Source organism: Hyaena hyaena, unplaced genomic scaffold (assembly GCF_003009895.1).
Source record: "Hyaena hyaena isolate Hyena2069 unplaced genomic scaffold, ASM300989v1 scaffold_1, whole genome shotgun sequence".
Classification (NCBI taxonomy): Eukaryota; Metazoa; Chordata; class Mammalia; order Carnivora; family Hyaenidae; genus Hyaena; species Hyaena hyaena.
In genome coordinates, this window is record NW_024080633.1 from 7,562,646 (window position 1) to 7,589,328 (window position 26,683).

General features: G+C 58.4%; 1 protein-coding gene across 2 annotated transcripts; it reads right to left on the bottom strand.

Annotated features, from left to right (window-relative positions):
- Positions 1-1,383: 1,383 nt before the first annotated feature.
- On the bottom strand, positions 1,384-26,091 carry ZDHHC7 (zinc finger DHHC-type palmitoyltransferase 7). 2 transcript variants are annotated; one of them, XM_039224091.1, is made up of 8 exons: positions 25,525-26,091; positions 14,057-14,142; positions 10,967-11,292; positions 5,985-6,109; positions 5,542-5,638; positions 4,807-4,888; positions 3,977-4,107; positions 1,384-3,308 (listed from the first exon to the last, which is right to left on the bottom strand). In XM_039224091.1, the coding sequence occupies exons 3-8, from the start codon at positions 11,276-11,278 to the stop codon at positions 3,132-3,134; spliced, it is 924 nt and encodes a 307-aa protein (XP_039080022.1). In that variant the 5' UTR covers positions 11,279-11,292; positions 14,057-14,142; positions 25,525-26,091; the 3' UTR covers positions 1,384-3,131. The 2 variants fall into 2 exon arrangements, with proteins under 2 accessions (XP_039080022.1, XP_039080084.1); XM_039224153.1 differs by lacking the exon at positions 25,525-26,091 and adding an exon at positions 14,617-16,721.
- Positions 26,092-26,683: the final 592 nt, after the last annotated feature.

Genomic DNA, 26,683 nt, shown 5'->3' on the forward strand with positions numbered 1-26,683 from the left:
ATCACCCTGACAGCAAAGCTGGACGCAGATGACTACACGGAAACTACAGACCAGCATCTCTTACAAGGGTGCATGTGCACAAATCCTCAACAAGCAACAGCCAACCACACCCAACAGCAGGCCTGAAACAGCACACACCACGACCACGCAGTGCTCATCCTCGGGAAACACAGATGGCTCAACAGACCAAAATCAATCCATGTGACTCACCCCATTCACAGAATAAAGCATAAAAATCTCATGATCATCTCAACAGATGAGGAAAAGGCGTCTGGCAAAATTCAGCACCCTTCCATGATTTAAAAAAAATCGGGCCTGGCGACCAAGCCCTGCCTCCTCTTGCAGAACAAAAGCAAGACCCGGGGTGCCTGGGGGGCTCGGTCAGTTAAGCGTCCAACTCTGGATTTCGGCTCAGGTCACGATCTCACGGTTCGTGGGTTCAAGCCCCACATGAGATCAAGCCCCGCATCAGGCTCTGCGTGCACACCATGGAGGCTGCCGGGGATTCTCTCTCCCTCTCTCTCTCTAAATAAGTGAACTTAAAAAACAAAACAAAACAAAAAAAAAAACAAAGCAAAACCAGCCGCAGATCTCGGTGTCTTCAGGCTGACTGTGCTTATGTCGCATAAGGTCTTAAATCTGGTCCCGGGTCAGTACTGCAGGTAGCGCACGCTTGCATCGAGAGCGTCTGAGCTACTCTGAGCCCCGGGGGGCTGCACGGGCTCCCTGCTCTTCAGCGCTTTCCCTGGGCCACCTGCAGATGTTTCTCTGCTCGGGCCGCCAAACCGGGTTCGCATGTGACAGAAGGCAGGATTTAGCCACCTTTCTACTTGGGGAGTGTTTTCATTACCCCTGCAGCGCCACTGGCCCCCTTCTGTAACGCCCTGGCAGGGGGCCCAGGGAGCACCGCCACGGAGCCCTGCGGGGCCCGGCATCTGCGCTGAGGGCCGTGTCCCTGTGCTCCGGGATCTGTGTTCCCGCCCGTCTGGGACGCCCGCAGGCGCGGCCCGCCACCCTCCACCCGGACCGTGGGCTCCCTCAAGCACCACGACCACATTTGCTGAATGAAGCTGGAGGTGCCTGGGGTTCAAGATACAAGAGGGATTGTTTAGAAGTGTTTTCATTTCCAAGTGCGCTAAAACCGCCACAGGAACGCGGACGACAGAGTGAAGCGGACACCACGCGCCAGCCTGGAGCAGGTGCTGCGTGTGGACGCGGCAGAGCCCGCGAGGGCTGCGCCGACGACGCAGGAGTGACGGCACCCGGGGAAACGCCGGCCGCCGGAAACGGTGTCAGTCCGTGAGGACCTGTGCCACTCACCGAAGCGTCTGGGGCCGGCAGTGCCGGAGGCGGGGACGCCGACCTGCACACACTCGCCAAGTCTCACGGGGCTCAACCATGTTTTATTGATAAACAGGTGACACAGTAAAGCCTCACATGGAAGCCGAACACACGTGTCCACCCGGAACAACAGATGTGCAAATGCGTACGCGGCCGGCGCCCGGGCCCCTCGGCCTGTCCCTCTGGCGGGGATGCGCCCATCCCGTGGGGCTCTGGGTCCGTCTCGGAGACGCCCGGCCGCAGCCGTGTCTCCGGTAAGTCCCTCTGTGGGTCCGCGCCGGCAGCGGCAGAAGCCCTGACTGGGACAGGGTGCGGTGCGTTGAAAACAAAAAGGAACAGCGCACAGAAGAGCGGAGAGGCAGAGAAGCAGGAGGGAAACGCCGCCTCTCATCGGCCTGCAGGGGCCCCGGGCTTGGGCCAGGACGGCTTCCTCGAAGTCCTGCACGACCGGTATAGGCCACGCAAGTTTAAGGCGAGTCCCCACGGAGTGGGCTGTTTGCACTCTGACAGAACTCTAAGCTCTGCACTGAAGGGCCTATTTGATCACTTGTGACGTGGGAAGAGAGACAAACATGAATGATACAAAAAATTTTTTAAAAAAATAATAAAACTGTTGCCGTCCTGAACGCTCTGCCATTGAGGGAGGCTCGGGGTCCTGGGGCTCTGCCTCGGGGGCCCCTCACGTCCTCAGCGCTGCCCGCCTCCCTCTGAGTCTGTGGGGCCACGCCCGCCCGCCTCCACACCCGGGGACAGCGTCCACACGTGCAGCGTGCAAGGCCACCGCAGGCCTCTGCTCTTCTCACACACACCAGAGGGCCGTTCGGACCCTGCTGATGTGGCTGGAACAAAACATCAGTTCCCAGGCCCCCACGCACTCAAGATCTTTAAAGTCAAGTTAAAACAGGAGGGCAACGAAGGACCACACAGGAGTGATTGTTCTTTGGATCAAGATATTTCCCAAAATGCAGTACATTCATAATTCATAATAAGCCCCGCGGGACCAAGGCCCCGAGGCAGTTCTTCCCTCATCCCTGAAACATCAGTTTCTAAAAAACAGCTCGTTGGCCACACGCAGCTATTAACTGTTGGGTCGCCTAAACAACACTGCCAATTTTAAGCACACATGCATGCGCGCACACACACACGCACGCACACACACAGGCACGCACGCGGACTTGCCGAAGGGGTCGAGGCCGCCTCTTCCAGGGCAGCGGGAGTGCACCTAAAGCCCCCTTCGCCGTTCAGTGCACAGATGGTTTGCAGACTCAGTGCAAAGCGTCAGAGCTAACGGACACCAAGGTGTATTTCTACGTAAAGGCCCCGCCTTGATCAAGGGTGTGCGCTCATGGGTCCCGGGGTCGCCAGGAACGCCCCAAAACCACTAAGCTGGAGAATTCTCGTTCACTGGGTTGACTTTTGTTTTCTTCATGACTGAAAAAAAGCAGCTCGGTACACAGGACTTCACCAGCCCGTGTAAGGTCCCGCACGACTTCGTAGAAAATGCAACGTGTTCTTAACAGAAGTCCTAACCATGCAGGCAGATAGTGACACTCGGCTTCTCACATGCCCGCAGACCTTGTGAGCTGTACAGGCGGAACCCGGCCGGAGCGTCACCCCATCACCGGTGCAAACGCTCTGCGACCTGTGACTGTAAGTACGAGAAACCGCTCACTGCCGCTGGCCTGCGTCGGTCCCGTTTGCCCCACTGGTCACGGGCGAGCCGCGGAAGCCCCTCCAGACCCCAGATGAATCCGCTCACGTGTGCCGACAGGTCTCAGCACGAGACAGCCTCAGACGGAGAACTCTGGGCCTCCCTTCCTAGGTCTGCTCTGCAGTCGCCCCAACCGGAAGCCGACAAAGGGGTTCATCCAGAGCAGCGACGGGGGCCCCCCGAAGACAGACCGCATCCCCTCCCATCTCAGCCTCCGCTCCCACGTCGGCTTCTCACTCTTCAGCCTCTCAATCTCCTGGAGGCAGAAAGGAGAGCAGGTGGGTGGCAGGCAGCACCGGCAAAGGCCCCGATGCACACAGGCCAGGCCCCCGTGGACGCAGCAGAGGAACCCCGCAGCGTGGACCCTGGGTCCGTCAGGCAGCCACGTGCGCAGGTGACGTGTGGCCTCGCGGTCAGCAGAGCGGATGCTCCTGGCCGTGCAGGCCCCATGGCCTCCTGAGCACACCGGGCTGTAGCCACTGGCCAACACAACACGAGCCACGGCTGGCCACGGGGCTACCCGCACGCAGTGGTGGCGGGGCAGGCTCGTTCTCTGGGCCGGGGCACCAGCCTGGTTTTCGTTTGTTACGAATATCTACCAAGCGCCTGCTCTAGACCCTCCAGTGCAAAGGCACGAAGGCCATGGGGTCCCCGCAGTCACTTTGTTGTCCTAGGGGCTGGGTCTCCTAGAAACCAGGGTTGGCCTGGCGCTACCTGCCCGGCTCTGCTGAGTCTCAAAGCACACCAAGCCTTGAGCCCACACGGCGCATCAAGGCAGGAAGGACTAACACAGGGAACCTGTCACGGCCCGTCGAGACGGCCCCTCTACCTCCCGCGTCAATAAAGGCGCACCTGCCACTGACACTGGCATTTCCCCCTCATTCAGGCCGAGTCCAAGCGAGCGCAACGGAAAAGGAAGCGTACCGTTTCGTCATTGCATATGGAGTGAATCTGGGTGCCGAACATGACTGCGGTGAACGTGAAAAACAGAAGCCCCTCAAGGCACAGGAAGATCAACAGGATTACAGTCACCGGAGGCGAGAAGTCACTGCACTCTGTGGACGAGAGAGAGGCTGCGGTGAGAGGGCAGCGGAGCACAGGGCGGCGCAGCTCTGAGTGCGCAGAGTCCCGTGCGCCGGCCCTGAGGCCGCGCGGGTGGACAGACGCGCTCCTCTGCAAACGGGCACGGTCGCCCTCACCACGGGCCGGAGGCAGCCACCCGTCCCAGCCACAAACCCACACCACGGCCTCTCGGGCGGCTTCCGTCCAGACAGCACGTGCGCCCAACGTTGTACTGGCCTCAACGAAAGCCAGCAGAGGGGCCACCCCTGCAGGAAAGCCCACCCCGCCACTCCCCATGGGTCCCAGGGAATGAGTCTGACCGACCCGCCAGCCGGTCTGGGGGGTACCAGTCGGCGTCCCCCGACTGCTGCTGCTGCTGCACTCAGCACTGGGGACCCAGTAACGTAAGGACCGCACTGAACGACTGGCAGCTGGCCGGCCAGGAGACAAGCGCGAGGTCTGGTGCATCGAGCTGACTGCCAGCGGCTCTCACGCTCTGCGAACAACTTCACATAGACCGTTTCCGAACTAAGGAAGAACGACTATGTGTACGTGGCTTCCACGCGCTAGCAAATCAGCAGCGTTAAGACCCGTACCCTTTCCTAAAGGACCTCGGGAACTGATGGGGAAAATCAGCTCTTCCAGCCCTTCCCCCTTGGCCTGACAGGGAGACGGCCGGCCGCCGGGCTTACCAGTCCACTGCCCTCGGACACAGGAAACGAACTGGAGGCCACAGAGGATCAGAGCGTGGACTGAGGACAGAGCTACGTACATCTGGAAGAAGAGAGACGCTGGTGAGCCGCCAGGGATGGTTACATGTTTTAGGGGCACAGGCCACGGACGTGTGTTTACTCTTCCGTCTCGTTCGTCCGTGAAAACGAATGAGGGGAGGGACCAGTCACGGCAGCTGCCGGCCGTCCACCGAGGTCACGCTGGACCCAGGACACATTCGGCAAGATCCCGTCAGCAACTGTGACTCGAGGGACCTGAGCGAGAGAGAGACCACGTCAAATCCCTAAAATGACACGAGCAGCACACACCTGCTGGGGCGCTTTCTGATGGCACAGTTTACAGTGTGGATCCTGGGGCGCCTGGGGGCTCAGCTGGTTGAGGGACCGACTTTGGCTCAGGTCATAATCTCACCATGTGTGAGTTTGAGCCCCGCGTCGGGCTCTGTGCTGACAGCTCGGAGCCTGGAGCCTGTTTCGGATTCTGTGTCTCCCTCTCTCTCTGCCCCTCCCCTGCTCATGCTTGCTCACTCTTTCTCTCTCTCGCACTCTCTTTCAAATAAACATTAAAAAAAAAAAATACTGTGGATCCCAGAGGGAAGGTCGGAGAAACTTGTCAGACGTTAGAAATCCACCTGCTCCAGGCAAGACTCGAGTTACCAACCCGGCGTAAGTCAGCGCACAAGTGCTTTTACTCACAGTGAAGAGCACGAAAAACCTCTGATTCTTTTCTCCCACACAATTGTTCACCCACGGGCAGTGATGATCCATTTTCCGAATACATCTTTTGCAAATACTGAAAAGGAGAAGGCTGTCGGTATCTGTGCGCCGGGAACACACAACCCCAGGCCGCGCACCCCACACACGGACTGTGGTGCTGATGAGCGGCCTCGGAGAAGGGCCTCCTGCTCTGGGGGAGGGGAGCTGCCGTGGGAGGGGCTGCTCTGTCGGGGGGGGGGCTGCTCCGGGGTGGGGGTGCTGCTCCGTGCAGGGGGCTGCTCTGGGGGGAGGGCTGCTCTGTGGGGGAGGGGCTACTCTGGGGGGAGGGCTGCTCCGTGGAGGGGGCTACTCCGGGGGGAAGGCTGCTCTGAGAGGCGGCTGCCCTGGGGAGGGGGCTCCCGGGGGCTGGGGGTCTGCGGCACCTGCAGTGGTGGGCGCGCTCGGGCTTGATGCAGCAGCACTTGGGACACTTGTAGATCACCTCCCCAGGCTTCAGCTGCAGGCCCTCCATGTACTCCTTAGTGGCGTTTCCTTTGGGCACGGCCCCCTGCAGTTGAGTAAGAACACATTTTGGTTCCGGAGAAGGAAAGTTTAAACAAGAAATCAGTAAGTGTTTTTAGACGCTGTAAAATAATATCCTGGGCCGTGGTCGCCATGTGAAGTGTATGAATTTAATAAATGGCCGTCACTCGGGCAGGACCAGAGTTAATTCCCATGAAAAACAGCATATGCATTAACACGAACCTGAAATACCTTTTCATCCGTTCCAATCTGGTAAGTCACCGGAGTTTTCTCTGGCTCAGCGGGCCTAACGCAGGGCACGCCAGACGCAAGGCTTGCTTGTCAAGCCTTTCCAACTGCAGGGTGCTGAACGTCCCCAGATGGCACCAGTGCGCGCTGCTGACACCCTTCCCTGTGACCGCACTCACGGGCAGGGTTTACGTGCCGAGTGTGGCCCAGACTTTTCTTATCAGCTGCAGCAGGGCCACCCTAACAGGACGGTATCAAGGACTTTATCTCATGTTTGTGAAGTTGCGTAACGCGTCTGCCGGCCCCATCGTAGGCCCTCACGTACACACGCCTGCGCGTGCAGCCCGGAGACGGGATCGGTGTCGGCCATGGGGCCCTGGCGGGGGGGGGGGGGGGGGGGGGGGGGGGGGGGGGGGGGGGGGGGGGGGGGGGGGGGGTGAGAGGCAGTGGCAGGCATGCCCCACGTGCCGGCCGAGGCGGAGAAGTTCATGTGCACTGACGGCAAGAGGCCCGAGCAGCACGCAGTGGATGTGCAGTGACGACACATCTGTGGGACGTGATGCCAGGAGCCACGGCGGGGTGCGCTAAGAAAGGGTACCCGCTAGCATGGAGGAGGCCCTAACGGTGGCACGGTGGGAACAAGGTCCCATCTCCAGCTGGTTAGCGCCACGGAGCCCGCACCGGAGGCGGAAGCGCACACCGGGAATCGCAGGCCAGGCCACGGGGGGAGCGCAGGCCCGAGGAGATGCGAGGCAGCAGCGAGCAGTGGTGGGGACACAGTGGTGGGGACGGCGAGGGGACTCCTCGCAGCTCGGGGCCCGGGCTGGCGCCCGGGTGGGAGATCTGAACCTGTGTGGGGCAAGGACTGATCTAATGCCGCCGCAGTGGCAGGAGGAGGCTGGCCAGCCCTCCGCCTCAGTTTGCCTTCCTGCACACAAGCACCTGTCCCTTCGTGTCCCAGTATGGGGAAGCTCTTCTTTCTGGTCAAGGCCCTGACGTTTCCTAACATTGCAATTTTCTCCTTAAAAGAGGTTAAAAAGTTAAGGATTTAAAATGTTTTGGCTCTGGGGCGCCCGGGGGGCTCAGTCGGTTACGTGTCCGACTTTGGCTCAGGTCATGATCTCCCGGTTCGTGGGTTCAAGCCCTGCATCGGGCCCTGTGCTGACAGCTCAGAGCCTGGAGCCTGCTTCCGTTTCTGTGTCTCTCTCTCTCTCTCTGACCCTCTCCTGCTCACACGGTCTCACTGTCTCTCTCTCTCTCTCTCTCTCTCTCAGAAAAAAAAAAAAGTTTTGTCTTTGAAAATTTAAATCAGGATGTTGACTTAAACCTGTTAGTGAATTTACATACCATGATCTGGAATCTTTAATCAAGTTTCCTCCCCTGATCCGGCAGTCGTACATCCTGATTTTATAAATCCCATAACGCACATGCTCCCGGTGACGGTTCAAGGTCACGTGCTCCCAGAGTTAGGCGGCACGGGTCCCGATTTTAAAACTCCCTGCGCCTCAGTGTTTATGAGACACACATGTGCTCCTCCCCAGTAGAAACCGCGACCCGGGACAGAACCGTTCTGGGAGCAGATGCCCCACAACCACCCCTCTTCTCCCAGAGACCCCTCAGGACCGTTTCCCTACAGAAGGGCAGCCACACGGCGCTCACGTCGGGCTTTGCGGCCAGACGCTCCCACTGGTGTTAGGGGGACCTTCGGGTTCTTGGCCCAGAACCCTGAGCTCTGGGGGCTCCGGGAGGCCCCACTCGGGTTCCGCATCCCTGGGTTAGGCCGTGCTCTCCCGGGGCCGACATGGGGGGACGGGCTGGTGCGAGCACCCTGCTCAGAACCGTGGGGCTCAAGGGTCGTGCCTGGTGGAGGGCCCTTTCCTCACACCTGTGGGGTCCCTCTTCATCCAAAGAACCTGAAGAGCTGAGGCATGGTCCTCCCTCGGGCCCACGCGCCATCAGGGGGTGCCTCTTCTAAAACCCATCTGGCATGCTTCATCCCCGGCTCCCCAGACCAGAGCCGCACCTTTGGGCTCCCTGCTACCCCGGATGGTCCAGAGCGCTGCCCTTTGGAACGAAGTTCCCCCAACAGCTCTTTGCTCTAAGGCTGCCTCTCCCGGTGCCCGATTTCTTGCGCCTGCCGCACCCGCTATCCACCGCAGCGGAGGGGACCTGCTCTCAGCCACGGCGCATGTCCAGGGAAGTCACGCTTTGCAAAGTACTTCTCTGTCCCCCCATATCTTTCCATCGTCCCCCCAACTCCCTGTCGTGCATTCTGGATCCCCAACACCTAACGCAGGGGTAGCTGCGAATGGGGCTCTCCCCCAGACCCACATCCTCGCTTACGGAGCACCCAGGGCACAGGGGTAGAAGTTGAAAGCTCCAGAGTGCACGGAAGTTTCAAGATAAAGGCCCAGGTGACGGAAATGTCCTCAAGCTGACTATGAAGGGAGGTTCACACCTCCGAGTAAGGCCCACTTGACTAGGCACCTTAAAAACATGAGTTTTGTGGTGTATGGTTTAAATTTGAAATGAAACGCTGACATTCAAGACCCCACACTCCTCCTTGACCTCGGAAGGCCCTTTCTCTGAACATGTCACCCAACACCGTCTGTAGTGACCCAGCAAGGAAACACACGTGACCCCGAGGGACAGATGCCACGCCCTGCCCACACCTTCTCTCCGCCCCCACCCCCACCCCCAGCAGCTTCCCCCTGCTCCTGGGGCTTCCTCGAAGAGTTGTGACCTTTCTCTGTAGGGGGGCCGGGGGAAGTCGGGACAGGAGCTGGACCGCAGGGGTCCGGAGCCGGGTCCCACCCCGAGGGAGGCTTTGCTGCATGGAAGGAAGTGACAGGACCCTTTCTAAGTCTCCGATGGACATCAGACCGGGTTGTGGTCAGACTGTGAGGTGAGGCCACGGTGCCACAGCAGACCAAGCATCGGAGTCTGTCCCACAGTGCGGCTGCCCGCTGCCCGGGTCTACAGTGCTGTCCTCTGCCCAAGACCCCCGCGAGGCAAGGGACAGAGTGAACGGAGCAGGGACAAGCCCCGGGATCTGAGCTCAGACAGCAGAAGTCAGGTTGTGTTCACGTAAACCACACTCTGCAGACTGATCACTATCGGTTCATCCTCAGACTCCTAATCTCTTTTATATAAAATCTGTACCAGATGTTAACTTCTTAGTATTTCCCTTGGAGAGCGAGCAACAGACATGAGCCCAGTAGCCCATAATTCACAAATCTGGAGCCCCCACACCCATGGTCTAAAACCACTGTTTTCATGCTGGTGAAAGCAGGGACCCTGAGCACCGGGTTGCGCATGCCCAGGGCGACACTGTCTCCACTGGGCCATGGGCGGCCCGCGCTCTGCACGGCAGCCCTGGACACCCCCTGTGGGGTCTGGGGCGGGCCTGGAGCCGGGCCTGGAGGGGACTCCCGGCTGAGCTCTTAGGGCCTGAGCCACCCTTCTTACGTGGAGGTGGTCTCAAACCTCAGATACAGAACCTTAAACCCACCGTGGAGGCTCTGAATCCAGAGGACATCAGGGACCAAGGGCGGTTCTCTGCCTTAGGTCCTTATTCCGAGGAAAATCACTCCTAAAAGGAGCGAGACACCGCCCTTGCTTTCTGGACAACACCCAGCACACCTGTCGGGCCCCCTCCCTGATGGAGGACCTCCTCTCTGGTCACACCCCAACCTGGTGGAACCGGTGTGGCCGCTATGCTACGGAACTCTCCCTCCCTGCAGGACGGACAAGTCGGACCTTGACCCTCCCAAGGCTCCCCAGGCTGGAAAGAGACGCTGGCCCCTGGCTGCCGTTTCTGTTTGTAATTCCAGAACAGTTAGAGAACTGTGAAGCTAGAAAAGAACTTAGAGATAACATCTAACCTTGCTTTCGCCCAAAGAAGTTCAAGTAGTTGCTTCTAGTCAAAAGGCAACGGAAAAGATTACTTAAGCAGTGAAATCTAGAACCCAGATCTCCCGCTGCCGCTGCCGGTCTATTCTGTAGAGAAGCAAAGCACTTAAATGGGGAGGGACTCTACCAGCCAATCAGTGACGACCTTTACATCCGCACCAACAGTCCGATGGGATGTACTTTCATCTCTGCACTGGGACCCCCCCACCCTCCCTGCTTTGAGGCAGGCTGCCTGGCTGGTGAGGTTCGGGAAGCATGTGACTGCTGGCCTCGGGGTCACGAGTGTGAGCTGGGCGCTGGCTGCAGAGCCTACGTTAAACACAGAAATAGGGCACCCGGGGACTCAGTCGGTTAAGCATCTGACTCTGGACTTCGGCTCAGCTCATGATCTCGTAGGTCATGAGTTCGAGCCCCACACTGGGCTTTGCACTGATGGCATGGAGCCTGTGTGAGAGTCTCTCTCCCTCTCCTCTCCCCTTCTCTACTCGTGCTCGCTCTCTCAAAATAAATTGGTAAACCTAAGAAAAATTTAAAAAAAGACATGAGAACCAGCCTGTGCCCAGGAATTAATGAAAGGCTGAGGCCAGAGGAGCAGGGAGGACCTTCGCCACAAGGTCTGTGGTGCCACCTGACCACACGGAGGGGGGTACTCACGGGGTCTGTGGTGCCACCTGACCACATGCGGGGGTACTCACAGGGTCTGTGGTGCCACCTGACCACACGCGGGGTGGGGGGTACTCACGGGGTCGGTAAGCATGGTCCTCAGATGGGACGACAGGGCCAGCACCGCCAGGCAGTTAAAGAGGACCCCGTTGACCACAGAGTACCAGAAGTCTTTGGAAGGCAGCAGCATGACGAACGTCACCACAAAGTCCGCATAGACGACCAGGAGCCACGTCATGACGGCGCAGATCATGCCACAGCCGTCGCGGATGAACCAGACCCTGTCGGCTGCATCAGCCTCCGAGGAGGACGACGAAGAGTCGTAACTGTCGTCTTCGGCCAGGAGAGGGCGGTGTTCAACATCTCGGAGCCGGTGTCCGGGTGACGGCATGGTTCCCCGGAGCCCTAGGAGACGGGATAGAGCAGCTGAGGCAGGCGCACTGCTGCCCCCGACGGCTCCGCGGCTCCGGCCCACACTCCACCAAGAGTCTGCCCCCGGCAGAAAGGCACATGAGCAACTGGACAAGATCTGAATTTTAAAACCTTTCACCGCAGGGACTAGTTTCCAGCCCAAGACACAGCACACCCTGCGACGCGGGTGACACCCGGGCACGCACAGCCGCCGACGGCCGGCCATGGCCACGGCTGAACAAAGGTAACAGAAAGCAGCCGGATGCGGCCTTGCAGCCCCGGTGGACACCAAGTGAGTCGTGGTCAGCGAGCCCATGCCGCGTCTGTGCGGAGGCCCTGGCACCCCGTCCTCTGCTGTGCGCGGCCCCTCGAGCCCGGACCCCCGCCTGCCTTCCTCGGGCAGCTGCGGTGCGCTCCGCATCCCCTCTGTCGCCCTGAGCTCTGTGCGGTTTCCCGAGTGCCCTGCTCTCCGCCTTCGTCTCTTAACACTCTTGTTCCCGCGTTACCCGCCGGCGGAGCTGCACCTGGACCCCCTCCCGTGTTTCCTTTGCTGCTGCCCGACAGCACGGGGCGTCGGGGAGCTTCGGGGAACCCGCGCTCCTCTGGGGCCGGCGTGCATGCCCTGCTTGGACAGCGCCCGGGGCGCTGAGTACTCGTCACCATGGCACGGGGCACTCGGGGTTCGCCTGGCCCTGGTGTTTGTGCACAGGGAGGAGAAACGGCCGCGGCCTTTCATCAGGGGCCCCGAGGACGCGCTGCACAGGAGCGAGGATGCGGGCGGGGCCCCAGGGGCCTGCAGGCAGGGCGTGCCCTTCCTCGGACGCACGCGAGGAGCCAGAGTCAGGAGGGGCCACTCGGCGCACAAGTGAGACTGGCCCCGCTTTCCCTCAGTCGATAAAATACCCCAGCTTGCAGGCCGGACACACCTACTTGAGGCTGTTTTCTGAATGACACAGAAGGAACTAAGATACAAGGAGTGTGGACAGATCACAGCCAGCCTTCCAGCAGGCGTTTCCCACCCACTGGCGGGGCAGCCCGTCTGCCCGCCTTCCCATGGGTCCGCTCGGTCCCCAGGAGCCCCCGCGCCCTGCAGGGTCACAGTCTTCCCCCCAGAGCCACACGGACAAGTACCGTTCCCCTGAGGAGCACCCTGGGAAGGGCTGCCGCGCCCCACACGTGACCATCTGAGGACCGCGCTCTGGCGCTGCCTACACCCCCATCCGGCCCAATTCTGTCAGGGCCGAAGCAGGGACTGGAAGCTTCTTTCCCTGGAACGCTCGGGCCGCTCACCAGCACTGCCCATGGCGCACAGACCTCCTTCTCCCTCCCTGACGGGCTCCCGCGCAGGGCCCAGCCCTCTCCCCGCGCCCCCGGAGCTCCGGTCTGGTGCGCGCTGTTGGCCCCCCGATTCCCAAGGGCATGTCTGTTACTCGGCAGGTGCAGCACCGAGAAACTGGGCCCCGTCTCAGATGTAAGCAGTTTAGTTTTGCAGTGGTTTCCATAAAAGGGTCTGGGCGAATTGTAACTATACATCAAGGCCTCAAGCAGGAAAATCCCTGCGACCAGCATCCGTTTTGTGGCCCCTCCTCAAGCAGGATGCGCCCCGTGGCAGGTGGGCATTCGCCTGCCCGACAGCAAGACAAGAAGCTACGGGCTACGTTGGGGCTCGTCTGCGGCCGGAGCTCTGCCCCGGGAGCAGGTGCTCTAGAGATGGGCACCGAATGCCGAGCCAGTCCCGCCCCGCGCGCCGGTGCAGGAGGCGCATACATGCCCAGCGCTGGGGGTGCGGGACGCTCCTCTACATGCCTACGAGGACGCCGACGCAGAATGTCTGTGTGCATTAGGGCCACGCGTGTAAAGTCCCCCCAAGGCGATGCGGAGGGAATCTGCTACCGCACAGGAAAACAAGCGCTGACCCCAGCACGCTTCGGCTGGGCACATTCAGTTCCCTGTAATCAACTGTGCGGGCGTTCTGCCGAGTCACCATGTTTACACTGCGCGCAGGCGGCAGGAAGGGAGGGGAGGAAGTGAAGAAGCAACCCTTTACGAAGACCCAACGTGCAGATGCTGGGAACATCTGAGCAGATGTGACACTGAACGTAGCAGCGACCGGGGCAAGGGCACGGCCCCTTCCCCACAGCCACGGCCCCTGGCCCTGTCCCCACTCACAGCCCCGGCCCTGTGACCCCTTCCCCACAGCCCCGGCCCCTGGCCCTGTCCCCACTCACAGCCCAGGCCCCCAGCCCCGGCCCTGTGACCCCTTCCCCACAGCCCCGGCCCCTGGCCCTGTCCCCACGCACAGCCCCGGCGCCACTCAGGGCAGCGCCACCACCCTCTCGGAGCACTGCGACCGCTTCTGAGGGAACCCGGAAGGTGGTGCACGCCGGTAGGCAAGTGGCTGGCAGGTCGTCATGGTTTGACTTTAACGGCCGATTTAATGGGACCCTGTCCACACTGTTCATGCTCACATTGAAGAAAGTGGTTCCCCAGAACACGGCAGGTGGCAAGCAGATTGCTACAACGTAAGGGGACTCCCGTCCGGATAGCGCTTTCCGTGAACTCTCACTGGGCGCTCACCTAGGGATCACCTAGGACGCACCCCACGGAGCCCCCTCAGGGCGGCAAGGGAGCCAAAGCCACAGGTCGAGAGAAAGGCTGACCGTCTATACCGCACAAACCACCCTTACGATGAACCCAGTCAGCGGCCGCGTCGGAAAGGGGGCAGTGGCCACACAGCTCGGCAGGGTCCCCTGCTTACCTCACAAATGATCTCTGCACATTACTCGAACATTTTGCGCCTTTTCCTCAGGATCTGAAGGTGCATAGTGTGCTAAGTGACAGGATCTGAAAGACAACACAGTCGGATTAGAACGGGTACTTCCCTTGCAACAAAAGCACCTACCGTCTCTTAGGCTGTGGTGTCCCCGGAGCTGTGTCGCCAACGTCCCACTTGACGCAGAAAGTTCTGTTATTCACAACTACCCTGGACTGGGAAGCCGCTTCTCCTCTGCGTTTCCATTGCTAGTAAACTACGAGATGACTGACATCTCTAAACAGGAAGCGACTTCCTTCGCACCTGCCCCAACATGAAACACGAGTCTATCGGCCAGAATCTCTTGAGCACGATCCCCGGGGGTGCCGCGAACCCAACCCGGCCAGCCCGTGTTCCCAAAGCCAACAGCTGTTTTAGCAGCCACGGCCAGAGAGCTGCAGAGAAAACGGGGGGGGGGGGGGGGGCAAGAGGGGAGGGGCGCCGGACAGGGGGCACCTGGCCCGCGGGGACGGAGGAAAACGGGGAACCGAGTGAGGACCACCTACCAAAGGAAGCAACTCCCCGTCAGCGCTCCCTCCTGGCTCCCAGTCACCGGCAGGCCGCCCACCAGACGCGGCCTGTCTAGACTGCGTGGCCCTAAGGAAAAAGGCCTGAAGATACCAAGACGGGCAGGACCCCCAGCATAAATGGTCTTTATTTCCAGCACAAATCTTGTCATGAGATTCTTTTCACGCTGTCCATTTATTTCCAGTCTCCCCGAAGCTGAGTCGACACACGGCTGCCTATGCTGCAGGTGCGCGGCGGGATGCTCTGACTGACACGGAGGTCAGATGTTTTGAAAAACCCCCAAAACAGGTCTCACCAAAGGCTGGAGCCCCAGGAAGAATCACAGAACAGGCAAAAGGCAGAGAGAAAACTCAAGAAGAAATGTGAAATCGTTTCTGTGAAACAAAAGGGGAACATTCTGCGAACTTCCTAGTTCCTGAAAATAAAAATGATGACAGAAGTTTAAAACCAGGATTGGACAAGAGAGGGAGGGACTTTCCCAAAGGGACAGCTAAGGGACAGAGGAAGATGTCAGGAGAGGGCATAAAATACAACTAGCAGGTCCCGCCCCGGCGCCGGTCCGTTCTTTTTCTCGTCTCCTTCCAAAAGGTTATTCTTCCGCTTACACAAACCCTCTGTCGGTGTCTGTCTTTTGAAACTAAGACCCCTGATGGGGACACCAGGAGGCCGGCATGGAAGTGGGGGAGGAGGAGGGGCCAGGGGTCAGGAGGTGGTAGGTGCCTCCCAGGGCTCCCAGTCTCCACCACTAGACCTTCCAGAGGAGAGCGGAAGCTGCTTACCGTCCTGCCTCAAGTCTGCCTACCCCCACTGGGGCCGGGCCCCGTCATCTCCCCTGCGCACCGCCCCCAAGACCCCTCAGAAGCCGTTTCTCCCTCAGCACTTACCCGACAACCTCCCTGCGTGCCTTCCGCCCCCACCCACAGGCCACCGTCCCCCAGCACCTTTCCAGCTCTGAGCCCCTTGTGAACATCTAAGGAACAAATGTGGCCGTGACTCCCAAGCCGCTGAAACTAACGGGGGGGGGGGTGCTTTTTAAATATAGTATTTATATATAATAACTTTGTTCAAATATCTATGCAATAGCTAACAACCGTAATCACGTAGTAATATTTTGAACTGTTTTCAAATAAGCTTACGTAACAATACTTTACTTCCATAAAGTGAAACGGGCTTTGCAGAACACAAGACTGCTCAGACATCACGTTTAGAGCAGAATCTCTACAATGGGACCAAATCCCCAGTTACTTGTATAAATATGAAAAAATAACCAACACAACCACCACGTCGAAAAGGGGCCTTGCGCTTTCTCCAAGCTGTACGCCCCTCCTATGACTCAATAATTCCACTTAGAGGTATTTACCCAAGAAAGATGAATGTGAACACACACGTGCATGGCACCGTTTACACAGCTGTATTCATAACCTTCCAGACTAGAAACAATCCAAATATCAGCACCAGGGGACGAACGGAAAAACTATGGTACATTCGTACAACGGCACACTTCTCAGCGACGAAGAGGGAGAAAACTACAGACGCCTGCAACAACATGGATAAGCCTCAACAGTGTTCTGCCACCTACGTGGCCCTTGAAACCAGGCCACGTGGATTTTTTTTTAAAGGAACCAAAGCTGGTTTGGCGACGAGAAGCATGCCTGAGAAGAGCCCACGGTCACCTGCTCAGCTGACAGAGAGGCGCCACGTCCTGAGAGGGACACGGCATCCGTCAAGTTGATTACACTGCAATAAAAGAACGAACAGGAGAGAAATAACCAGCACGGGTTCGTGTGCCGGGTGGGAAAGGCCAAGTGGAGGCCAAGTTCCAGCCAGATGTTTCCTCTAGAAACTGCACTCAGGAGTCAAGATGTCGGTTCAGACAAGGTTCTGAGCCTTTCCCCTCGCTTTTTACCTTGGCTGTAAACAGAAAATGTACTCTCAAACACAAACTGAAAACAAACAAACACAAGACGTCAGTATTCCGTGCTGATGAGTTACTACATAAAAGAATCAAGAAGAGTGCCTGCTGGCTCAGCGGGCAGAGCATGTGACCTTGATCTCGGAGTTGTGAGTTCGAGCCCCATGTTGGGTGTTGAGATCACTTAAAAAAATAAAATCTAAAAAAAAAAAAAGAATCCTGATATAATTACTTTCTCTACTGCAGTAAAAAGAATGTCTAGCCTCGAGTCTGGTATTTGTGTTTATGTTACGATGCTGTTTAAACTCACTGTGGTGTATTCATACGCCCACTGATGACCTATAAAAAGCAGGAATAAGCAACTCTCTGCTTCAGGCACAGAAGCAGCATGCGAAGCAAACCCAACCGTGAGGCAGCTACTTAATTCAAACATGGGGCAGGGGTGGGGGGGCTCCAAGCAGCATCCCGTCTACACCAGGCGCCCGGATGCACCACCACAGACAGGAGCTTTAGCCCACGGGGGCTCACGGGGCGGCAGAGGTGGCAATCAGGCTGGTAAATAATACGCTAAGTGTGAGCCCCAAATTAGGAGCAGTGTGATGAAGGAGAGAGAGGCCAACGGCTAATTCTGTCTGGAGGAGCCAGAGAGGGTGTCAGTAACGAGGACCGCGTGGTGGTGACGACAGGCAGGCGGAGAGGACGGCGCGGGAGACCCAGGCGGGAGAGGCACACGGTGTGCTGAAGGGCCTCGGGCTCGGGCAGGAGGAAGGGACGGGCACACAGACGGGGACGGGCAGACCGGGGCCACTCCCAAGGGGCTCAGAGTGGCCAGGGAAGGAATCCAGAAGCCTGGTCTCGTTGTGCTGAATGGGAGGCACCAGAACTTTGTGAACAGACAGATGCTTTAAAAGGTAATTGGCGACAAGGTGAGACAGGCCACCGCCAGCGAGAGCAGAGAAGGCACAGGCCAGGGCCAAGAGGGGACAGGGGCCCGGGCGCAACTGAGAGCCAAGCCCAGGAAGGGAAAGCACGGCAGGGGCCGGCGACATGGGGTGGCCGGGGCACATAACAAGGGCGTGAAAGGGACCTGGAGACACCGCTGCCCTGGCCGCTTCCTCTGGAACGCAGGAGCTGCAGCCTCAGGGAGAGAGCCCGAGCCCGGGCCTCCCGGAGCGAGAGGTGCCTGAGGAATCCGCCAGCAGACAGTCGTCTGCCTTCCCCCTGCCCCGACCTAGACAGACCTCGGCACAGAGGGGACGAGCGGCGTGGGAATGGACGTGACCACCCGAGGGGCGGCAGAAGTGGGGGGCTGGAGCCCTGGCACGGGTCCGAAGCGCCAGCAGGGGAGCCAGAGGGGCCGGGCACGAGCAGGAAGGCTGGAGTGGTCAGGCCCAGTGAAGCAGGCGCCGGGAGAGCCCATCGGGGATGTGGCCCTGGCAGGAGCGGTTCAGGGCCACGGGCCGGGAGACCGGGTGGTGAGAAAATCAGAGAAGCACTTTTCAAATGCACGCGTAAGTCCAGGATCTACGCGGCGGGAAGGGGAAGCAGAGGGGATTCTGCCCTCAGTTTCCGCCCTTGGGCACCAGCTCGTGCAACGCTGCAGTAATCCTAAAGGGGTACAGCCGCCCCTGAGCAACACGGGGCGGGGGACGCCATCCCCCCGAGCAGTCGGAAACCTGTGGGTAACTTCTGACGCCCCCCAGACTCAACTCCTAATAGCTTCCCACTGCCCTGCAGCCTCGCGGTGACAGAAACAGCCAACGAACGCCATTTCTGTACGTGTTCGTATGAGAAAGGAGGCAAGAGAAAAGAACGTGTGAAGAAAATCGTAAGAGAAAACACATTTACGGCATTACATGCTGTATCCAAAGAAATTCACGTGGAAGTAGCCTGCGCGGTCAAACCCATGCTGGGCAGGGTCGCCGCGGGCAGAGGGGCCGCCCTGGACCCGCAGGGGCTGGGCACGGGTCTCACCGGGGGCACTGCATCCGGTTTGACTCCACCACGCTTTAAAAGCGTACCGCAGCCCCAGAGCGATTTGATGGGAACAGAACGGAGGACTGGTGTACAGTGAAGCCAGTTAAGAGAGCAGACGAAGACGACGTGAGCGGAGAGGCCCCGCCACGCTTGCGCCCGGTCCCCCTTCCCTTCTACTTCTCTGCGGACCAGAACCGCCCCTGCCCCCGCAAAAGCAGTTCAGGCTCGCTGCACGTTTGTGTTTTGGGAAGGATGAGGGTCCAAGTTTGCAGACCCAGGGGGACGATCCTTCTCCCTGAGACGGAGGAAGCCACAGAGGGGCAGGGGTCTATGGAGAACCATGGAGAAGGACGGAAGCCAAAGCCGGTCACGCCCCGTGGCACTGTGTGCTGACAAAGAGTGGCTGCGGGCTGTGGGAGTTACAAGCGCTGCAAGCAGCTGAGGCTGGGGAAGGGGCGCCGCGGGGAGCCCGCTGAGGAGGTGGCCCAGACGGTGCCGCAGACCCCCACTTTCTGACAACGGGATGGGCCTGGCTCGCTCCGCCACGTGCAGGCCCAGCTCGGCACCCAAAGGCTTACCCGGGGCCAGAGGGCAGCCGCAGTGACTGAGGACACAATGGAAAGCCAGGGTTTCAAAGGCAAGGCGTGAGCTGAACTGGCTCGCTGGGGAGTGCGGGACGAAGGGGAGAAGCCTGGTGAGCCAGCCGACAGAAAATTCCGAGGAGCTGGAGGCCCTGGTGTGGAGGGAGTGACAAGGTGCCCGCGTCGGACCGGGCTGGATCGGCAGGCTGGTTCCAAGGCCTCAGCAGAGGGCCCCTCAGGACACAAATCGGTTCCAGCACGTGGCTGTGCAAACAGGCTGCGACCCGGAGGGACGCCGACAGGCACCAACTTTCCCCCTGGAGGCCAAGGGAGCCAGGACGGAGCGGGGGACTGTAGGCCGCAGAGTTGGAGCGGAGCCTGCTGAGAGAGGGGAGTGCCACGGACCTGCCGCAGCGTATTCACGGCAATTATGTTCTCAAATGTTCCTTCCGTCAATTTGCAATCATGAAAGATTCAGTCTGTGCTTTCAGACCCTACCCATAACGTCTACCGTACAAAACCACTATCGTCTCAAAGTATTGACTCTAAAGAACAGAATTTTTTTTTTTTTCTAGGAGAGAGAGAGAGACAGCGTGAGCAGGGGAGGGTCAGAGAGAGAGGGAGTCACAGACCGAAACAGGCTCCAGGCTCTGAGGTGGCAGTCAGCACAGAGCCCGACGCGGGGCTCGAACCCGCGAACCGCGAGATCATGACCTAAGCGAAAGTCGGACGCTTAACCGACTAAGCCACCCAGGCGCCCCAAGAACAGAATCTTAACATTTAAGGGAAGAAAATCAACAGGACGTTAAGCTATAACTAAAGCTGAGTCTCAACAGTGTGCTCCCACATTGTCCATCCTGAGAATGAGAAGCTTATTTACAGTTTCCAGAAAGGTCTGACACCGAAGTATGTAACCACTTTAGAAAAGGCCTTGGACATTGCCGATCAGAGGAGGGCACGTGGAGAAACGGCCCCCACCCCACCCCCCGGGAGCCAATCTCATGAATGCTGGGGGGAGGAGGGGGCGCTGGGTCTTTCTTCTTTCCCACTGGCCTCGCTTCAGTCTCTTACCGGGTCCTCCTCTTTGTAGATGCCCCGGTGGCGGTGCCTGGGCTCAGCCCTGGGCTGAGTTACCCCTTTATCTACATGCACTCTGTAAACGGTCTTCGGGGTTCCCCGGCCCACAGACGCTGCTGCTAAGACACGTACACCAGGGAAGCCCCGAAACTCACTGTGATCACCGAGTAGACCCAGATGGGTCCCCAACACCCCCCTTCGCCCACCAAACCCTCACAACCTTCACGGCTCAAAAGGGGGCACCTCCCTCTAAGTGTCAAGGTCAAAACACAGGAGTCACTCTTCACTGAACTCCCCCCCCCACTGAACCCTTCAGCAAGTCCTGTGGGCACCATCTCCCCCCCCAGCCCAGGCCCGCGGGCCCTCCCCCAGGCAGTCCGCAGGGCGCCTCCCCAGCACTCTCAGTGTCTACTGTCACCGCCTCCCTCCCCCCATGGTCCACCCTGAGTAAGTTTTCACAGACATAAATCAGATCATACTCTTCCCGCACTGAAAAGCACCATTCGAAGGCGCCGTCAGAAGTCTGGGAGCCTTGGGAAAAGCAGTCGGGGAGAAACGTGGAGGGGTTAAGGGGAGAGAGGGAGGAGGGAGGAAGAGAGAACGCCCCACTTCCGGGGGAGTCTCCATTTCCAGTGTGTCGCCCCGAGCGAGGGCTGGGTGAGGTGGCCTCGAGGACCCGCTCCCCCATCACGGCTGTCCTGGGCTGTCCCCGAGCGAGAGCCACAGCCTCTCTGCAAGTCAAATCGAGCAGCTTTGTTTAAAGGTCCCAACAAGGTAAGGGAACCCTCGGGAATTCTAACTCGGGGAACAGGGGCCGGAGCTCCCCGCCTCTCCCAGGTGTCCTGGCCCAGGAGCGGCTGAACGGCAATCGGGCCGGTGTGAATCCCTGCCTCTTCCCAGATCTTCCTGGATAGGGTTTCCTTGTTTAAAATGAAACGGACTCACCCAAATCCGAGACGCTGTGAACATCGGACGTGCTAACGCAGCTGGCTGTCAGCTGCAAATTAACGACGATGTGAAATACCAGAAGGGCCGACTACCACCCACCTCCCGTGCGCCCCGGAGCGTTGCACGCGCCGTCGCGCTGAAGCCGGCTAAACGCAGGGCCCTAGGACCGGCTCGCTGGGAGCCACGGCAACCTGCCCGAGCTCCCAGCCAGCAAAGGCTGCGTGCGGGACCGTTCTGACGCCAGAATGTTCTTCCATTACGATACGCCGCCTCCCAGAGCCCTCGGTTTTAGAAAATGCATTCTGTGATGAACAAACTGGATTAGGTAATACGGAACGCTAAGAATTCAAAACATTTCGACCCAGAAATGACACTGCAAGAGGCTGTCCCAGGAGACACTGGCAGCCTCTCTCCGCCGCCTGCCCTCTGCTTACCGGGCACACAAACCGCACCCTTTCCAGAGTGCCAGCCGCACCCGGAACCCGCCTCAGGCCGCAGGTATTTGTTAAGTACCTTTCACCCCCCCAGACACGCAGCCCCTCCACCCTCCCTGCGTGCTCCAGGCCGCCTGCTGCTTAGGGCTGCACCCCTTCCCGTCCCACCTTCCCCACAGCCCAGCCTAGGCACCCTCACCTCTGGGCTGCACCTCTGCACAATCCTCCTCTCCAGGGTCACCAGGTCCAAGCACCCTCTGTGCCGCTGCATGGATCTTATCACCAAAGGCCACAGGGTGCGTCACAAAGTCAGTCTGGTCCAAAACCTTCCCGCCTTGCCTGCGGCGTTCGAGGCCCCATCCTTTTCAGGCGTGGTGCTCCCGCTCCCTTCCACGCGGCGCCCGTGCCGGGTCCCTCACATGCCCCGTGGCCCCTCTGTGCTCCCGGGCCTGCTGTTTCCTCCAAGCTGGGGAACCTCCCCCTCTGCTCAGCCAGATTATTCACGAATCGAGCACTTACCAAGCCCCCACTACACACAGGGGGTTGTAGGACGACAAAATTGTTTCCAAAACTGGAAGATGCTGTGCCCGTATCTGGCATTATCCGGGGCCCATTAGGATCTGGCTTTTGTTAGACACCAGGATTCTGACAAGGTTGTTCAAGAACGGAATAGAACTTAGCGGTAAGCAGAGCTGAGGCCGGCAAGACGGGGGCCTGCTTGTGGGCAGAGGCAAAGAAGTCTGTGAAAGACAACAATCCAAGAGGCAGAAGTAAGAGGAACCGACTGCATGCCTGTCCCATAACCGCTGACCAAACAACAAACACAGAGTTCGTGGGAAGAGGGATAGCTCTTCCTCGGAGGGAAAGGAACGGAAAAGACTGATGGATATTGAGAGATATTTTAGGCAGAAAAGAATCAAGGTTGAGAGAACTCTCCCAGGGGCCTCTGTCTCCTCCATGTTCTAGAAGGTAGTCATTCGTCAGCAGTAAAGCAAAAGAGTGTTTTTAAGTAGAAAGGGACCGTGAAAGAAGGAAGGATGCTGCATAATGAAAAGATGAAGGGGTGCCTGGGGGGCTCAGTCTTCAGCTCAGGTCACGATCTCATGGTTCATGCGTTCGAGCCCCACGTCGGGCTCTGTGCTGACAGCTCGGAGCCTGGAGCTGCTTCCCATTCTGTGTCTCCCTCTCTCTCTGCCCCTCCCCTGCTCACGCTGTCTCTCTCTCTCTCTCAAAAGTAAATAAAACATTAAAAAAAATTTTTTTTAAATAATGAAAAGCTGAACCGTGCCCAAAAGGAGGTTTGGCTTTGTCCTTGGCTGACGATCTGCTTTGGGGGGGAGCGGGCCACACCAGGAGGGCCACCGAGGCGGTTCGGGGGGCTCTGGGTCACGCAGCATCAGCACAGGCCATTAATGAATCAATCAGTTGCGCTTATGAAGTGGAACCCAATGTAGACGCGGAACTCCAAGGCTCAGAGGAGTTTCTCTGGTTGGCAACACCCCCCCACCCTGCCCCGTGTGTTCTGCCTTACCAATGCGAGGAATGTGCCACATCCTGAATCTGAGAGAGGAGACAACACAAGCTTCATTCACCTTGCCCCCTTCCTCAGACTCTGATCCAGAATCCTCTTCACTTGGCTGATTTTAATCTTTACGCGTCAAAAACCTCAACTGTGAGCACAACAGATTTCGTAAGTTCTGTGAGTCCTTCTCCATAATAACCAAACCTGAAGGTGGCTTTGAGACCCCGAAACTTGCAGCTGGTGTCAGAAGTGAGGGCGATCTTACAGGACTGCTCCCTCTAAACTCTGGAACTGACTACCTCTCACAGTTGGCCTCTGAATGCTTCTCAGATGCTTTAGCCGTGACCAGCTGTTCATACTGACCTTGGACACTGGCTTTGGGGACAAAAGGTGTACAATGAGTGTTCAGACTTTATGCTCCGCTCTAGGGTTTGAATTTTTTTTACACAAAATAAGCTGTATTATTTTTTTTAGTTAATTTTTTTTTTTTGACAGAGAGAGAGAGAGCGTAGGGGAGGAGCAGAGAGAGAGAGGGAGACACGGAGCCAGACGTCGGGGCTCACGAGCAGTGACATCATGACCTGCGCTGAAACCAAGAGTCGGACGCTTAACTGACTGACCCCCCAGGCGCCCCCCAAGCTGTATTATTCTTATAACGAAAACATTATTTTTAAGAAACATAATCCCAAAGAGCCACTTTCAGAAAATCATCCTGTAGATAACCTGTAGAGTTTCCCCGGCCTGCGGCAGAGCTGGGAAGCTCTCCGATCCTCTGGAAAACGAGTTCTCAATTCATCCCAGACATTAAGCTCCTACGTAAACTTCTTTCTAGTCTCATTTCCTCCAACTACGGAAAACTCTGATTATCTGTATCACTACAGAGCCTCAGGTCTGCAGGGAGCAGTCTCAGTAAGAACGTAGAAATGTATCCATACCTTGTACTGAACCAAGACTGCTTTTGACGAAGTTCTTTCTAGTACTTTCTCACTGCACGCGGGCCATTCTGTCCCTGCTAACACTTGTCCTTCCTAGAAGACGATGTCTGTTTTTATAACGGACTGAGTGGCGCAGCTATAACGGCCCAGTTTGGTCACCGTGATCCGAGGCAGGGTCCAAGCCGCTGGGAGCAGATACTTGTATACGCGCTTTACCCCCTTCGCGCTGAGCCGAGTGTGTAAAGAGTTCCTTCCCATGCTTGTCGAATGAATTCTTTCCGAAGCTACCTTTCGCACAGTCTTGTTCTCAAAAGTCAAGGTGAACCCGCCGGTCTCCCTCCTCAAAGTACACAAGCCCCAAGTAACGTCAACAGCCCGAGCCCCCCTATCTTTTGGAGTGTTCAAGGAATGCAACCCAACACTTCCTTTCCACCCCATTTTTTTCAAATATCCCAAGAGCTTTTCACTTTAATCGAGTTCTGACTTCCTAACAAGCCAGTGTGACAAGGTGACTTGTTACAAGGTGGCTGCAGGTTAAGTACGGGTTGTGAAAACAACACATCAAAGAGATTAAACTCCTCGCCCGGGAGGGGAAGAGTTTAGGGAGAAATGTGCATTGATCAGGATTTCTAGACCCCTGAGACAGTAAAACAGATCAATGTGTGAGCAGTAAGTACACACACTAAGCAGACTCAGTGCATGACGTGTCACCAGAGGAAGCGACAAGGCAGTCACCTCAACAGTTCTTCTCTCTCCGATTTCACGACCATCAGACGTTGGTGACTTGTAAGCTCGTAACATGTGTCCGTCCAACAGCAAAGAGACTTAGTTCCAGGAGCAACAATGCCTGGGGAGAGGTGACCCTTGGCTACAGCCAGAAAAGATGCCGACGGCGTCCTGAAGACTGACCTGCTTGTCCCAGATGCCCTGTCTGGCAACACCCCCCCCCCCCCCAAAGATCGCTAATGGGGGAAGGGAAGCTCATCAGGAAGATGGGCGAGGAATAGAGAATAATGAAAACTTTTTAGAAGGAAGGGAAGACCAGGAGCATTCGAGAAGCCACGGGCCAAGTTCAAGAGAGCCCATTGTAATGCAGGGCTGTAAAGCCCTCTTTACAGGTTACAGAAGGGTTTTATAGCCACTCTCCCTTCGGGCTCTAACAACAACCCCGTTATTAGTTTATGAGAGGGGGAAACCGCGGCTCGCAGGGCTGAGTGTCACGCCCAAGGTCAGGCAAAAACCTGGGGCTGCAATTCGGGCCGTATCCCGAGAGATCAACGAAGGCGTGACAAGGAGACACCTGGAAGGGAAGGCAAGCGCACGCACAGAGGTGCCACAGAGGTGCCCCCGCGGGGATCGGGAAGGTCGCAGGCGCGCGGCGTCCGGAGGAGAGAGCGCAGGGGAGCCGACGGCAGGGCGCGCCAGGGACCGGGAGTGGCCGGGAGGCCCGGGTGGGAGCGGCCCGCCCGGCCCCGGCCCTGCCCGGCCCGCGGCACTCACCCGACGCCCGGGCGGGGTCGCCCGGCGCTGCGGCTCCTCCCGGCCTGCGGCGGCGGCGGCGGCGACTGCAGCGGCCGAGGCAGGGACGCATCATGCGGCCGCGCTCATGGCCGGGCCGGAGCGGGCCCCGCGGCTCGGCTCGGGTAGGTCCCGCCGGGCCGGTCGGAGCGAGGCAGCCGCCGGGCGGACACGAGCGCGCAGAGCCCAGCCTGGAGTCGGGCGGCACGACCCCCGGAAGTGAACCCCGCGAGGTCAGCGGCGCCGCGCTTGCGCAATTCCGGCCGCGCCGCTCCGGCCGCGGAGGGGGCGCCGGAGGCGACTGGCGGGGACCCGGACGCCGGGATCGTCGGGGAGCCGAGAGCCTTGAGGATCGGCAGTTCCTCGTGGAAGGCGGCTCTTAGCCGAAGGCTCCCGTCGCCAAAATAAAAGGCGCCGTCCAAGGCGAAGCGCGGAAGGGAAAGGACGGGGGCTACGGGCCGCCGCACGGTCCAAGCCGCGCCGTTAGGCTGTCGCCCTCGGGGGAGCGCTCTTTTCCGGAGCCCGCGGGGGCGGCTCCGCGCCAGCTCTAGGTGTGGCCGGTGCCGCGTGCGGAGCGGGAAGTCAGAAAATGGGGAAATGGGGGAGCGGGAGTGGAAACGATTGAGCCACAAAGCACGTGGCGGAAAGGGGAAGCGCACAGGGCCGGCGGCTCCTGGGGTCCGCCGAGCCTCTGATCCCCGCTCTGAGCGTCGCAGCGATTCCCTCCGGATGATCAGCCCTGAGTGCTTTGAGGGCAGACACATGCTTGTATTTCTATGGCTTTCCTATAGTACTGGGGACGATTTCCGCAGGGCCGAGAAGTAGGTGCTCGCTTAGTGTGTGTTGTTAAACCGGTAAGCGCTCGCCGAATTGTCAGATTGATGAAGAGCAGTAATTACAGCCGAGAGATCTAGCAGAATCTCGCTGTGTGCAAGCCACCTCGTCACCACTTAGCATTCGCGCTTCCAGAAACTCATTCCAGCTAAACTTCTGGAAGTAAGGGGGGGGGGTGCATTTAAAAGTGGAAACTTTTGTTACTGTATCTTGTACCTCTGTGTGCAAAATGGGGCTGTGAATTTAGTTCACCCTCTATGATCCTCTGTCTCCTGTGGTCTTTGTTTCAGGATTTGTTTCCTCGAGG

What these genes read in the sequence shown, in the direction of transcription:
- ZDHHC7 (XM_039224091.1), bottom strand. Translation starts at nt 11,278, where the DNA reads ATGCCGTCACCCGGACACCGGCTCCGAGATGTTGAACACCGCCCTCTC. An exon ending in GGACCATGCTTACCGACCCC is followed by an intron (nt 6,110 to 10,966) that starts GTGAGTACCCCC and finishes ACTCAACTGCAG; the next exon opens with GGGGCCGTGCCCAAAGGAAA. An exon ending in GAGCGCGCCCACCACTGCAG is followed by an intron (nt 5,639 to 5,984) that starts GTGCCGCAGACC and finishes TCTCCTTTTCAG; the next exon opens with TATTTGCAAAAGATGTATTC.